Source organism: Antechinus flavipes, chromosome 1 (genome assembly GCF_016432865.1).
Source record: "Antechinus flavipes isolate AdamAnt ecotype Samford, QLD, Australia chromosome 1, AdamAnt_v2, whole genome shotgun sequence".
Classification (NCBI taxonomy): Eukaryota; Metazoa; Chordata; class Mammalia; order Dasyuromorphia; family Dasyuridae; genus Antechinus; species Antechinus flavipes.
The window spans coordinates 453,318,605-453,332,599 of record NC_067398.1 but is presented as its reverse complement, the minus strand read 5'-3'; the positions used below and the strand labels follow the sequence as shown (position 1 = coordinate 453,332,599).

At 32.4% G+C, this 13,995-nt stretch overlaps 1 protein-coding gene across 3 annotated transcripts in view; it reads left to right on the top strand.

Moving 5' to 3' along the window:
• The window catches only part of C1H8orf34 (chromosome 1 C8orf34 homolog), a 435,849-nt gene that overhangs the window by 311,760 nt on the left and 110,094 nt on the right, over positions 1-13,995 (top strand). For all 3 annotated transcript variants that reach the window (XM_051970072.1, XM_051970073.1, XM_051970071.1), the window contains exon 10: positions 7,111-7,184. In XM_051970072.1, coding sequence (XP_051826032.1) covers positions 7,111-7,184 — 74 coding nt within the window. The remainder of the gene's footprint in view (positions 1-7,110; positions 7,185-13,995) is intronic.

Below are 13,995 nucleotides of genomic sequence, written 5' to 3'. Positions count from 1 at the left end.
AAATAATTTATATAGTATTGGAGTTAATTGTTCCTTAAATATTTGGTAGAATTCACATGTAAATCCATCTGGTCCTGGAGATTTTTTTCTTAGGGAGTTGATTAATAGCTTTTTTCTATTTCTTTTTCTAAAATTATTTCCTCTTCTGTTAATCTGGTTAATCTATATTTTTGCAGGTATTCCTTCACTTCGCTTAGTATAATGTCCTGGCTAGCTTTCTGGAGGTCCTCCAGACAGGCCTTGGTCTCAGCAGGATAGTCACCACAAAGAGAGGCAGGAATAGAGTCTAGATTCTTTATTGTCACCTTCACAGTCTGTCTCCTTTACAATCTGGGTCTGTCACAATCTGACCTGGTATTGATCTTAGTAGGGGAGTGTAGGAGGCAGGAGAGCCACCAGGAGGATGGTCAGAGATGGAATATCTCATTTCCAGTCCTCTCAGCCCTTAAATACCCTATTAGAATTACATCATTATAGCATACTGAATATGTGTGAACTGGGGAACCATTACATTGCCATGCAAAGTACTAAATATATGCATACCAAAGAACCATCATCTCATCAGTTCCACTGAGTTAACATCTTATTGTAAGTATCCTTGTTTCAAGTGTACTTCTCCAGAGTTTGGCCCTCTACAGCTTAGGTTATCAAATTTATTGACATACAGTTGGGTAAAATAGCTCCTACTTATTGCTCTAATTTCTTTTTCATTGGTGGATTGTTCTCCCTTTTCATTTTTGAGACTAACAATTTGATTTTCCTCTTTCCTTTTTCTAATCAAATTGACTAAAGGTTTATCTATTTTGTTGTTCCTCCCCCCCCCCCCCATAAAACCAACTCTTAATTTTATTGATTAATTCAATAGTTTGGTTGTTTTTTTTAAGTTTCAATTTTTTTGATCTCTCCTTTTATTTTTAGAATTTCAAGTTCAGTATTTGATTGGGGGTTTTTAATTTGTTCTTTTTCTAACTTTTTTTAGTTGCAAGCTCAATTAATTGATCTTTTCTTTCTCTATTTTATGCAAGTAAGTCTCTAGAGATATAAAATTTCCCCTTATTACTGCTTTGGCTGCATGCCACAAATTTTTGTATGTTGTCTCATTATTGTCATTCTCTTGAATTAAATCATTTATTGTGTCTGTAATTTGATGTTTCACCCATTCATTCTTTAGGATAAGATTATTTAATTTCCAATTACTTTTTGGTCCATTTTACCATGGCCTTTTATGAAAAGTAATTTTTATTGCATTGTGGTCTGAAAAAAAAATGCATTTACTATTTATTTCTGCCTTTCTGCATTTGATTTTGAGATCTTTCTGTCCCAATATATGGTCAATGTTTATATGGGTTCCACGAACACTTTCTATTCCTTTCTGTCTTCATTTAATTTTCTCCAAAGATCTACCATCCCTTACTTTTCTACTATCCTATGTACCTCTTTAACTTCTTTCTTATTTATTTTGTGGTTTGATTTATCTAGTTCTGAGAGAGCAAGGTTGAGATCTCCCACTATTATAGTTTTGCTGTCTATTTCTCCTTGCAACTCTCAACTTCATCATTAGGAATTTAGATGCTGCACCACTTGGTACATATATGTTTAATATTGATATTGCTTCATTATCTATAGTACCCTTTAGCAAGATATAGTTTCCTTCCTTATCTCTTTTAATCAGATCAGTTTTTGCTTTTGCTTGATCTGAGTTTAGGATGGCTACCCCTGCTGTTTTTACTTCATTTGAAGCATAATAGATTTTGCTCCAGCCTTTTATCTTTACTCTGTATGTATAACTCTGCTTTAAATGTAAACAACATTTCTTGTAAACAACATATTGTAGGATTCTGGCTTTTAATCCAGTCTGCTATCTGCTTATGCTTTATGAGAGAGTTCACCCCATTCCCATTTATGGTTAAACTACTAATTCTGTATTTCCTGCCTTCTTATTAAGCCCAAATTATGCTTTTCTCTTTCCTTTTCCCATTTCCATTCTCCCCAGTATTTTACTTAAGAGCATTACTTGCCTCAAGCAGTTCTGTCCTTTTAGAAACCCTCCCTCTTCATATACTTTTCTCCTATTACTTCTGTTTTCTCTTCTATTTAACCTGCCCCTTTCCTTTTCCCCTTTCCCCTCCCATTTTTTTTTTTTTTGGTAAGGTGTGAGAAGTTTCTCGGTGAAACCAAATATGTCTAATATTCTTTCTTTAAATATAATCTTATGAGATTAAGATTCACACTGTGTTCATCACTCTCCCTTCTTTCCCTCAGATATGATAGGTTTTCTTTGCCTCTTCCTGACATGTAAATTTCCCTCATTTTACCTCCATTTACCCCTTTTTTCTGGTACTCCTTTCCATTTCAAATCTCTTTTTTTATATTATAATGGTAAAATCAAATTATACATACACAGTCTATATATACCCATACTAGAAATACAGTTCTCAAGAGTTCTTTTGTTTTTACCTTTTTATACTTCTCTTGAGTTCTATATTTGGAAGTCAAAATTTTTATTTAGCTCTGATCTTTTCATCAGAAATAAATGAAATTCACCTGTTTCATTGAATGTTCATCTTTTTCCCTGAAAGAAAATGCTCAGTTTAGTGGGTTAATTTATTCTTGGCTGCATTCCAAGTTCCTTTGCTCTTTGGAATATCAGATTCCAGACCCTTTGATCCTTTAAAGTGGAAGCTGCTAGGTCCTGGATAATCCCTATTGTGGCTCCTTGGTGTTTGCATTGTTTCTTTCTGGCTGCTTGTAATATTTTTTTTTCCCTTGGTCCAATAGTTCTGAAATTTAGCCATGATATTTCTTGGAATTTTAATTTGGGGCTGTCTTTCAGGAGGTGTTCGTTGAATTCTTTCAATGGTTATTTTACCTTCTGATTCTATTAAATCTGGCAGTTCTGTTTGATGATTTCCTGAAAAATAGAGTGTAGGCCCTCTTTTTATCATGGTTTTTGGGGAGTCCAATAACTCTTAGATTTTCTCTCCTAAATCTATTTTCCAGGTCAGTTGTTTTCCCAATAAAGTATTATACATTTTTTCTATTTTTTTCATTTTTTTGATTTTGCTTGACTGATTCTTGTTGTCTCATTGTGCCATTCGTTTCCATTTTTTCAGTTCCGAATTTTAGTGAATTATTTTCTTAACTTGATTTTGTATTTGTCCAATTGAACTTTTAAATGAGTTGTTTTGTTGTATGGAATTTTGTTTCCATTTCACAAATTCTGTTTTTTTAAGGAGTTGTTTTCTCTTTCCATTTCACAAATTGTTTTTCTGTTTCACAAATTCTGTTTTTCTGGGAGTTCTTTTTCCATTTTATCAAATCTTATCTTTTAATGAGTCATATGCCTTTTCCAAACCCTCTTGCAAACTTCTTATTTTCTTTCCCCATTTTTCTTCTAGCTCTCTTTTAAGATTTTTTAAAATTTCTTTTAGGAGAGCCTTGTGTGATGGGGATCATGTTATATCACCTTTTGGGCTTCATCTGAAGAAGATCATCTGCTTTTAGTCTCCTCAGGGTTTGAAGTCTGTTCTACTCTTTTATCATAAAAACTGTCTATGGTCAGAGTTCTCTTTGCTTTTTTCTTCATTAAAAAAAACAAAAAACATTAAGGTCTACTTTTAGTGAAGGGGAGGTTTTCCAGACTTCCTCTACAAGTGGCAATGGCTGTGCTGAGTTAATTCTGAATCACTCCTATTGCTGGGGGGGCATGGCCAAGTCCTGTGAGATTCTGGTGTTTTAAGGTTCACCATTAACTTTTTGTGTTTGTGTTGGATTTTTTTTATAACTTCTTTGCTGATCTAATGGCTTACAACCATGGCAGAATAGCCAACACTGCTATAGATTCCTCCCTGTAGATTCTCAACTGCTGGGTACTCCCACCACCCCTGACCTCTGCTCTGCGTCTGTGCTTGTCCTGCTTACACTTGGCCCACCTCCCTCGATGCCCAATTGAAGCATACCTTTTCTGGCAATCTTCAAAATTATCTTCTGCTGGCAATTTGTTGCACTCCCAATTTTCGTGTATTTTCCGTCCAGAACTAATTCAGAAGCTGGATTTACTAATTAGCCTGAGGGTTGTAGGAGAAGGTCAGAAAGAAACTGTGTCCTCTCCACCATCTTGCCTCCACTCCACTCTTCTGTTACTTGTTAACCAGTCAGAATTGATTGCCACTCTCAAGGGATATAAACTATGAGCACCTCACTGCGACAGTCTTTGGCTAGTGTCACTAGCCTCTTTTTACTAAAATGCTAGTATTATTAATAAAAACTCATTGATATCATTAATTGTTATTTACATCATCAATAATTATAAATATCATTAATAATTACCCCAGTAATTACGCTTCTCAAACTATTTAAGCATCACAATACTTAGTATATTGCCTAGTGCATAGAAATCTTTTTTTTTCCCCCACTCATTCACTTGGACACAACTTCAAAACATATATAATTCTCTAAAGATAAATTGGTTTTCCTGGGATCATGTACTAACTAGAAATCAATTTTTATTTCTATTTATACTATAGTAACTTTGGATCTTAAATTTAAATCACTGTCGGGAAACAGTAGTTTTAACATAGGATGACAGAAGGATTAGGCCACCTCCTTTCTGCACCCCCTGTTTATATGAAAGTCCTTCCTGAGTTATTCTGGTGGGCTTATTCAGCTTTTTGCTGTGTTTCATTTTGCTGTAAGTGAATCTTCTTCTCCTATTCTCTAGGGGAAAGATGGAAGAGACAGGCACTTGGGGAAATGTTAGATTAATGTTTTGGTTTGACCACATAGAAAACTGGAGTGATGGAGGCAAAATAGAGCATCATCTGAAATGACACTAGGATATATGTTGTTCTGTCAGGTTAATGATGAATTTTTAACTTCTAAGTGAAAGAAAGATAACCAAGTGGAAGTTCCTAGACTTACTTCCATGTTTCCTTCCTTATACAACATCCCCTTGCCCTGGGTCAACCTTTTTTTTCCATCTACAATACTTTGTGTTTCTTTCTCTCACCTCCTGACTATTGCAGGAACAAATCTATGAACAGATTCTTATGGGGAAGTGATTAGTTTTCTTTCCTAGCATTATTGACACACACAGAATGTACTATCTTCTGGGTTCTTCTCTTTTCCCCAACTTAATTTGCTTTGGCCTTCATAGCTTCTAGAATTTTTCAATGTAATTTAAGTATATATTTGCTAGAACTTATGTCTAATACTCTTTGCTAAGTACTACCACTTTCCTTCTCTCTTAAAATAAAGCTTATAGAACTAGGACCAAACAAAATGGCTAATTAACACGAGAAAACAGAAAAGCACAAGAATTCACATGTAGATAAAGACAAGCACATATGTGTATATTTTTTACATTATAAACATGATCTGGTTATTAGTTAGTTAGTATAGACAAGAGAAAGGGATTTATTTATTTATCTTGATTTACTTGATTAATTTCAGTTACATATCCCTTCCCTTAAAATTTTACCCTAATTGTTTTTTTAGAAATATATTTTTTCTTGTTATCTTTTGACTAAATGAATATTATTATATTTACCTTTTAAGGCATCTTTGATTTCACCAGTTGCAATTTTTCCATCAATTCTGATAGAATAGACAGCCTGCATTAGATTTGGTATCAGATGACCTGAGTGCAAAATATGATTGCTGTTTATTAGCTAGGAAAGATTGGACAAGTCTCTTAACATATCTGGACTTTAGTTTCCTCTTCTGTCATATGAGAAGGTCAGATTCATTGATATCTAAAGTCCCTCCCAGACAAATCAATAATTTCATAATACCTCTATATCTTAGATGACATTTAAAAATGTGATCTTAAACATTGAAAGAACATTTCCATACACAAAGCAGATCACAGAAAGAGAATCCAATGATATCATCAATCTCCATTTTGAACAGCTTGCTTTTTTAAAAGCATGTAATAAATCCAATATGTTACTTTCAAACTATTATTCTTGTCTGTACTTCATTCTAAACTTTTAAAAGTTCTTTTCTGTTACTTTTTTAAAATGGTTCAATAACTTGCTTTTATTTTGAGAATTAGGGAAACATATTATTCTTTACTCACTTTCCTCCCTGTTTCCATTAAACTGATGATCTAAAAAAAAGGGAGGGGGGAGAAGAAAGGGATTAGGAAAACATACTATTCTTTACTGACTTTCCCTCCTGCTTCCATTAAACTGATGATCTAAAAAAAAAGAAAAAAAGGGTGAAGAAGCACCTTGTAAAAAATTAGACCAATCTTGCACAATAAATCTATGTAGTAAATGTGTCTAAAATATATGTCTCTAAAAGTAGAGCCCATTACTTCTTTGTCAGAGGGTAGGTAACATAGTTTAATAGGAGAACTCTGGAAATGGTGATGCTTTGATCAGAGTTTTTAAATCATTGAAGTTTTTTTTTCTTTATAATTTTGCTGTCCTTGTATAATTTTTTTTAAACTGATATTGTTCACTATACTTTAAGTCAATTCATAGTTCTCAGGATTTTCTGAAATAATTTCTTTCAGCACTTCTAAAAGTTCAATTCAGTAGATTTATTAGTCATTTCAAAATTATTTTTAAGAGGCAATCTGAAGTCACCATTTAATATCTCATTTTTCTCTTCTGTTCTACTCTCCACTCCCAATTTAATTCCTCCTTCAGCATAGGAAGTTTGATGAGGATAATGATTTTGGGCTAATGTTTCTGAAAGAAAATACACTCCACTTACTAGTCAGTTTGTGAGGGATAAGACTTTTCTAATTTTGTTAGCCTGGTCTGCAAATACCAGCTCCATCACTCTCCTTGTTCTCAAAGGAGAACAAAATTGAGACCTCTCAATGTGTGCTCAACAATCACAGATACTTAAAAAAAAGAGGGTCTTTCCCACTCCAAAAACATGAGACATTAGACTCAGATTTGGAGAGTGAAATTAATGAAAGGTTTAGCCTCAAATTATCTATGTAATTTTACCAGAATTTTTCAACAAGTTGCTATGGCTGATTTAATGTCCTCCCAAACTGATGACTGTATTTACTAGCATGCTAATTATCTTTATGAATTATGACTATAGTTATATAATTAATTATGAACATATTTTATTCATGTCTTCTTATAGAAACAGATTCTTTATGTCCAACTGAAACAATGGAAGATGGTGAATTTGAAAGTGCTTCTCAAATAATAGGATCTGTAAGTATTTCAATGTATCTCTGTCTATATAATGAATAAAATAGACTTAATAGAAAACTAAACATTATTCTTTAAATGCTAGAATGAATGGAATAGAATGGTTTGATTACTTATGACTACAAGAAGGGCTCAGTTAAAATCAAAGAACATTTGAAAATACATGTGGTTCAAGACATAATCTATATTTTGAGACAACTTAATTTAAAAACCATTAGTCATTCATTTTCACTAGATTTTAAACTCCTTGTGTGCAGAGGCTCAGCATCTTAATTATATTTACATCAAAGAATGTTTAAGTTAAATTCAAGAAAAATGGAAGAAAAAGGAATGGAAATAAAACCCTTCTTTCTGGATACCCTCTTCTCCCTAAATCTTTATGCTACTTTTTTCTTCCTTTTCTCCTACCTTTTTTGACAGCTAATTCTCAGTACTCTTTACCATATCATAATTAGTGCTGAGTTACTTAGGTATGGCTGTATTCTAGGGCATTGTCCTGGACCCTCTGTTCTTTTTCCTGAATGGTCTTTCTCTTGGTAATTCCCTCAACTCCACATGGTTCAATTATCCCTATCCATGTTGACAATTCTGAAATCTACCCAAGACTTACTAAACATTTCCAACTGCCTCCTACAATTTTATTTTTATTTAAAATCATTCCTAAAGCTTCAAAGTCTTGAATTTCATCCCATCCTGTATCAGTTATTCCAAAAGGATTGGATATTTTTGCTTTTATTAAGGTTATTATTTTTTAACTTGAATCCATTTACACCCGAGGTATGTGAATGAATTTGAGGGATCCATATACTTGTATGAAGAAAAACACATTTCTTTTTCACTATTTTATAACTGAAATTTTAAAACTTCTTCAATTGTGAACATAAGTAACAAATATTTTTTTCTGGAAACTGAATCCAAAGGATTGATCAGACTATCCAAGGGACCCATCAAATACCCAAAGAGGCTAATAATTTTTGTATTGAAGGTACTAATTAAACTTATTTCTTATTTATACCATGTGCAATTGCATATATATGTGTGTGTTTATGTATATTCATATGTGTGTGTATATATATGTGCATATACACTTACATATGTATAAGCATGTTTGTGTTTGTGATATATGGTCTTTGGGGGGTGTTTAGGTGTGGGTATGGATATAGGTGTATAATCATGCCTCTCTTTTGAATATTTTCTTCTATGCATTCTTCTTTTCTATTAATCTCCCTTTTCTGTAACTGACAATTTCACACTCTCTTGTTGAGAAGATTTATGTAGCCAGTTTTCTTCTTCTTCCTCTAATTTTAAAGCCCTCCTAAACAAATTCCTGCATTTTGTTTTTTGTAAATAGGGTGGATTAATGAAAGCACAAGAGATAAAAGGAGAAATGATAAAAAAAAAAAATTCACCATACATCCCAAAATATATATTTTTTAAAATATTGACCTGGCAAAAGATATTTCTAATGACATGTCATAAAGGCCTTTCTAGACTGTAGTACATTTTAAGCAATAGCATTAATCATTGCTCCCTGCCTCAATCCTCTCAGACTTGTTTTCTAATTATATGTTCTGAAATTGTGTTACCATTAGATATCAAGTTGATCATTCCATAATTTCCATCCACAAGGCTCTTAAAATTTGTATTTTTTTTTAAAGACTCCAATGAATTTATCATCAGAACCCTGAGTCCAGCTATTTCCAGGTGGTAACTGCTTTCACTTGGAAACTATAACTTGGATTAGTGATTTGTTTTCCTTGGGTTACAGAGATTACTTTGACAGATATGGAATCCTTCCAGCATGCTGTTCTACCACTCCATGGGACACTAAATTGGAAAGTTAACAGGGAAAGTGCTTGCTTTATCTAAATCTCAATGCTGAATTTGAACAGGACTTTTTTTTGTTGTTGTTGCTTTTTTGCTTTCGTGCAGTAAAGAGAAAAAAACTTCAAAGCAAACTTTGAGTCATGTTCTGCAAAAATATAAACATGCTACAAATGCTGAAAATCATTTAGTATGGTTTCCAACACATGCTGTCTCTATTTGCAAAGTTTCCATGTTGACTATCAGATATTAGTGAGTGGGTGACTGTCTGGGACATTTTCCTCATTGGCTTAACTTGTTTTTGAAACCTTTTTCCTGCATATATGTATGTTTGTTATAAATGAAATAATTAAAAGTCTTTCAAGTTAGATATTTAGAAATTTGAGAATAAGCAAGTCCTTGATTTTGGCACTCCCTTGTCTTCTACCATCCCTACAATCTTGTGTTCTGGAATTTTTCCTTGGCTCCCCAGCAGACTAAATATTAAAGTTATATTTAATACAAATCCTTTTAATAAAAAATGAATAACAGCAATTACAACAACACAAAGATTGACAATTTATTGCAAGCAGAAGACAATGCTCGTGACTTCATTTTCTTGAATACAGTAAGTAATGATTCTCAACCTTTCAGGCTATTATGAAAGCTTAGCTGTAGAAAGGACTTAGAGGTCATCTGATTTCCTACTTGAAGACCAATCAAGGCCCATTTATACTCTCCACCTAAAGTAGTTGTCCAAATTCTTCTTAAATACTACTAAGAGTGCCAACTTATTACCTAATTTGGGGGCCATTTAATTTGGGAATAGCCCTAGTTTTTAGGGAATCCTTTTAATTGAACTGAAATCTATCATCTTATGATTTCCAGGAATTATCTTTTTTCTTCCCTCTGAGCACAAGTAGAATTCATCTAACTCTTCTATTTCTATTAATTTGCCCTTCAAATATATGAAATCTCTGATTATGGAACACATTTCAAAATTTCTGAAGTGACATCTAGACTTTTGTTTGGAGTTACAGAATCAAGTTAAAATTCCTGTTAACTTCTTCAGTTTTTAATTCATTTCTGCTAGAATGTGTCTACTGAGTAAAAGAGGAAAGGAAGGATGGACTCCTATTACTATATATTTGTTTTTTCTCTCCATATCATCTCATCTGTCTTTGTAGAAAGACATCTGAATTTATACACGCCCCTCTTCTGGTGAACATAATTCATGGTTATCCTTGATTATCATGTACTACGATCTTACTTCATCAACTCCTATTTCTTGATAAACTTCTCAAATGAAGGTCAAAATTGAGGGAAGAAAGTGGTTTGAAGGGAGGATCCAAACTCCCCTTTTGTATTGCAGTTAACTATCTAGTAAGTGTGGCAATTGCATAGATTAGGGACCCTTCCTCCTTGCACTAGCACTAGTGATTGAATATTTATCCAAATAGGTGATATTTCTATATGCTTGGGGAGCTATCCACGCTATCAGTGGATAAAGTACCAGCCCTAGGGTCAGCAAAACATCTTCTTGAATTCAAATCCAGCCTTCAATACTTGCTAGCTGTGTGACCCTGGGTAAGTTACTTAATCCTGTTTGGGTCAATTTTCTCATTTGCCAAATGAATTGGAGAAAGAAATAGCAATGCCTCTGGTATCTTTTTCAAGAAAACTCCAAATGGAGTTTACAGAGAATCAGATGGGACTGAAAAATGACTGAACAACAAAACTAGTAAACTGCTTTAAAATTTATACAGTGCCTCACATCCATTATCTCATTTAGAATTTATACAGCGTTTCACATTCATTATCTCATTGAACTATGAAAACAACTCTCTGAAGAATGAAAGACAAGTCAAGTGTTTCTACTCCCATTTATAAGTAAAGAAATTTAGACTTACAGAGAAATAAAATGAATTGTTTGAGATGAAAGAGCTAATAATCAGCAGATTATTTACTGAGTCCATTTCAAAATACTTGTGGGTCTATATGTGTACAGCCATATATCCATTACTATAATTAACTGAGCCATTATCCAGGCAATGATCCACTTGCCATCCAGTTCTTTGCTTTCTGGATTTCTTCTTTGTCTTCTGTTTCCATTTCAAACTCCTTCTTAGTTCAAGGCTTTTCATCAAGTAGCTACTTGTCAAAACGAATACATGATTTGGACATAAAGGATGATACCATAAACAAATTGAAAAAAAAAAAATAAAGGATAACTTTATCAGATCTTTGGAGAAGGGAGGAATTTATGACCAAAGAAGAACTAGAGAAGAGGAAAGGCAAAGTGGACAACTTTGATTACATTAAATTAAAAACATATTATTCTATTAAATATCCATTCTTCCCCATTTTCCAGGGTCATATTTTTTATGTGAGCCACTTCTGTTTTATTATTATTATTATAACATCATAATATTTTCTTTTTAAAAAATATTGTTGCATCATAGTCTTATGTGATTCTGATACTTATCTGATCCTTGGTAGGTGAATACTTTCTTTCTGAATGTTTGCAAAAGTTCTTTTTTTATCTTGTAAACCATGGACTTTCATGGTTTGTTTTCACTTTGTAGATTCTTCGGGCAATAAGTCAGTGAATCACTTTGCCTCATGCTACTTACAGATCTATGATATTTTCTTTTATTCTTTCAGGAAACATAGAAATCAAAGAGGTTTTGTTTTTGTTTTGAAGAATTTGGAAGGGTGAGGGATGAAAGGATCATTGATTTTAGGAAGTTTAAGGTTTTTTAGAATGTCATTTTTTTTTCATTTAATTTTTCAGGCCAATTATTTTTGATGGTACATACCTTAAAGCTCTTAACTTTTCAGCTTCTGGACTTTGTTCTAACATCCCTTACTATCTCCTGAAATCACTGAATTCTGTTGACTTTATTATATTTTTAGGGAGTTCACTTCATGGGTAAGGTATTATATCTTCTAAATTATTCAACTTTTTTTTTTTACATTTTTAATTTTAATATGTTTAAATTCATTTTTTCAAAATCTCTACCTTTTTTCTACCTAGTCCAAAAGACCAAGGCATTCTTTTTTTCTAAAACTGCTTATATTGGTGTGATTACTTTCTTCTTCTGGTTTTACTTCTTGGGATTCTTTTAATCCTTAGTATTCATACATTGTATTGAGAATTATATTTATTATATCTCTATCTTTAGTTATTAGATTAGAACTATGTGCCAAGGTTATTCTCCTCCCATACCTACATCTCTTCCCTTTTTTTATTCCCCACACTCTTTTGTGATGAAAAAACCATGATTCTGATTGAGCCCTCTGTAGCCTGGATTCGTTTTTAAAATTTTTTATTCTTGTAAATTCACTTATTTTTAATAAACATTACTTTATGAATCATGTTGGAAGGGAAAATCAGAACAAAAGGAAAAAATGGAAGAGATTAAAAAAACAGAAAAAAATAAGTGAACTTAGTATGTGTTCATTTATATTCAGTCTCAATAGTGATTTAAAGCATTTTTTCATATAACTATAAATGGATTAATTTTGTCATCTGAAAATTGTCTGTTCATATTCTTTGACAATTTATCAATTGGGAAATAACTTGTATTCTTATAAATTTGAGACAATTCTTTATATATTTTAGAAATTAGACTTTTATCAGAAATATTGGCTGTAAAATTTTTTTCCCCAGCTTTGTATTTCCCTTGTAATTTTGGTTCTGCTGCTTTTGCTTTTGCAAAACCTTTTTAAATTTAATCAAAGTTGTCTATTTTGCCTTTAAGAATGTTCTCTAGTTCTTCTTTGGTCATAAATTCCTCCCTTCTCTGGAGATCTGAAAGATAACTTATCCCTTGTTCTCTGAATTTGTCTATGGTATCATTCTTTATGCCCAAATCACATACTCATTTTAACTTTTATTTTGGTATAGGATGTGAGATATAGTTCTGTGCTGAGTTTCTGATTTTATTTTCCAATTTTTTCAGTAATTTTTATCAAATAGTGAGTTCTTATTCTAGAATTTGGAGATTGAGGGGTTATCAAATCCTAGATTATTATAAGTCTTGACTATTATGTTACATGTATCTAATCTATTCCACTGATTCACCACTCTATTTCTTAGCCAGTACCAAATGGTTTTGATGCCTGCTGCTTTATAATGTAGTTTTAGGTTTGGTACATCTAAGCTACCATCCTTCAGATAATTTTTCATTAATTCCCTTGATATTCTTGTCCTTTTGTTCTTCCAGATGAATTTTATTATTATTTCATCTAGTTCTATAAAATAATTCTTTTCACAATTTGATTGGTATGACATTGAATAAGTAGAACAATTTGGCAGTATTATCATTTTTATTATATTAGATTGGCCTACCCATGAGCAATTGATATTTTTCCAATTGTTTAGATCTGACTTTTTTGTGTGTGAGAAGTCTTTTCTAATTGTGTTCATATAGTTCTTGGGTTTGTCTTGGCAGGTAGACTCCCAAGTATTTTATTTTGTCTATGGATGTTTTAAATGAAATTTTTCTCTCTCTTAATAATGGGTTTTGTCAGTAATATATAGACATGCTGATGATTTGTGTGGGATTATTTTATATCCTGCAACTTTGCTCAAGCTGTGAATTGTGTCCAGTAGGTTTTTGGATGATTTTTTAGGATTCTTTAAGTATCATCATATCATCTACAAAGAATGGTAATTTTATTTCCTCATTCCCTACTCTAATTCTTTTAATTTCTTTTTCTTTTCTTATTGCTAAAACTGACATTTCTAATACGATGTTGAATAATAATGGTGATCATGGGCATTCTTGTTTTGCCTCTCATCTTATTGGGAATGCATCCAGCTTCTCTCCATTACAAATAATGCTTGCTATAGATTTTTAGATAGTGCTTTTTATTTTAAAGAAAGCTCCATTTGTACTATGCTCGCTAGTGTTTTTAACAAAAATAGGGACTCTATTTTGTCAAAAGCTTTTTGTGCATTTGTTGAGATTATCATATGATTTCTGTTGGGTTATTATTTTTTTTG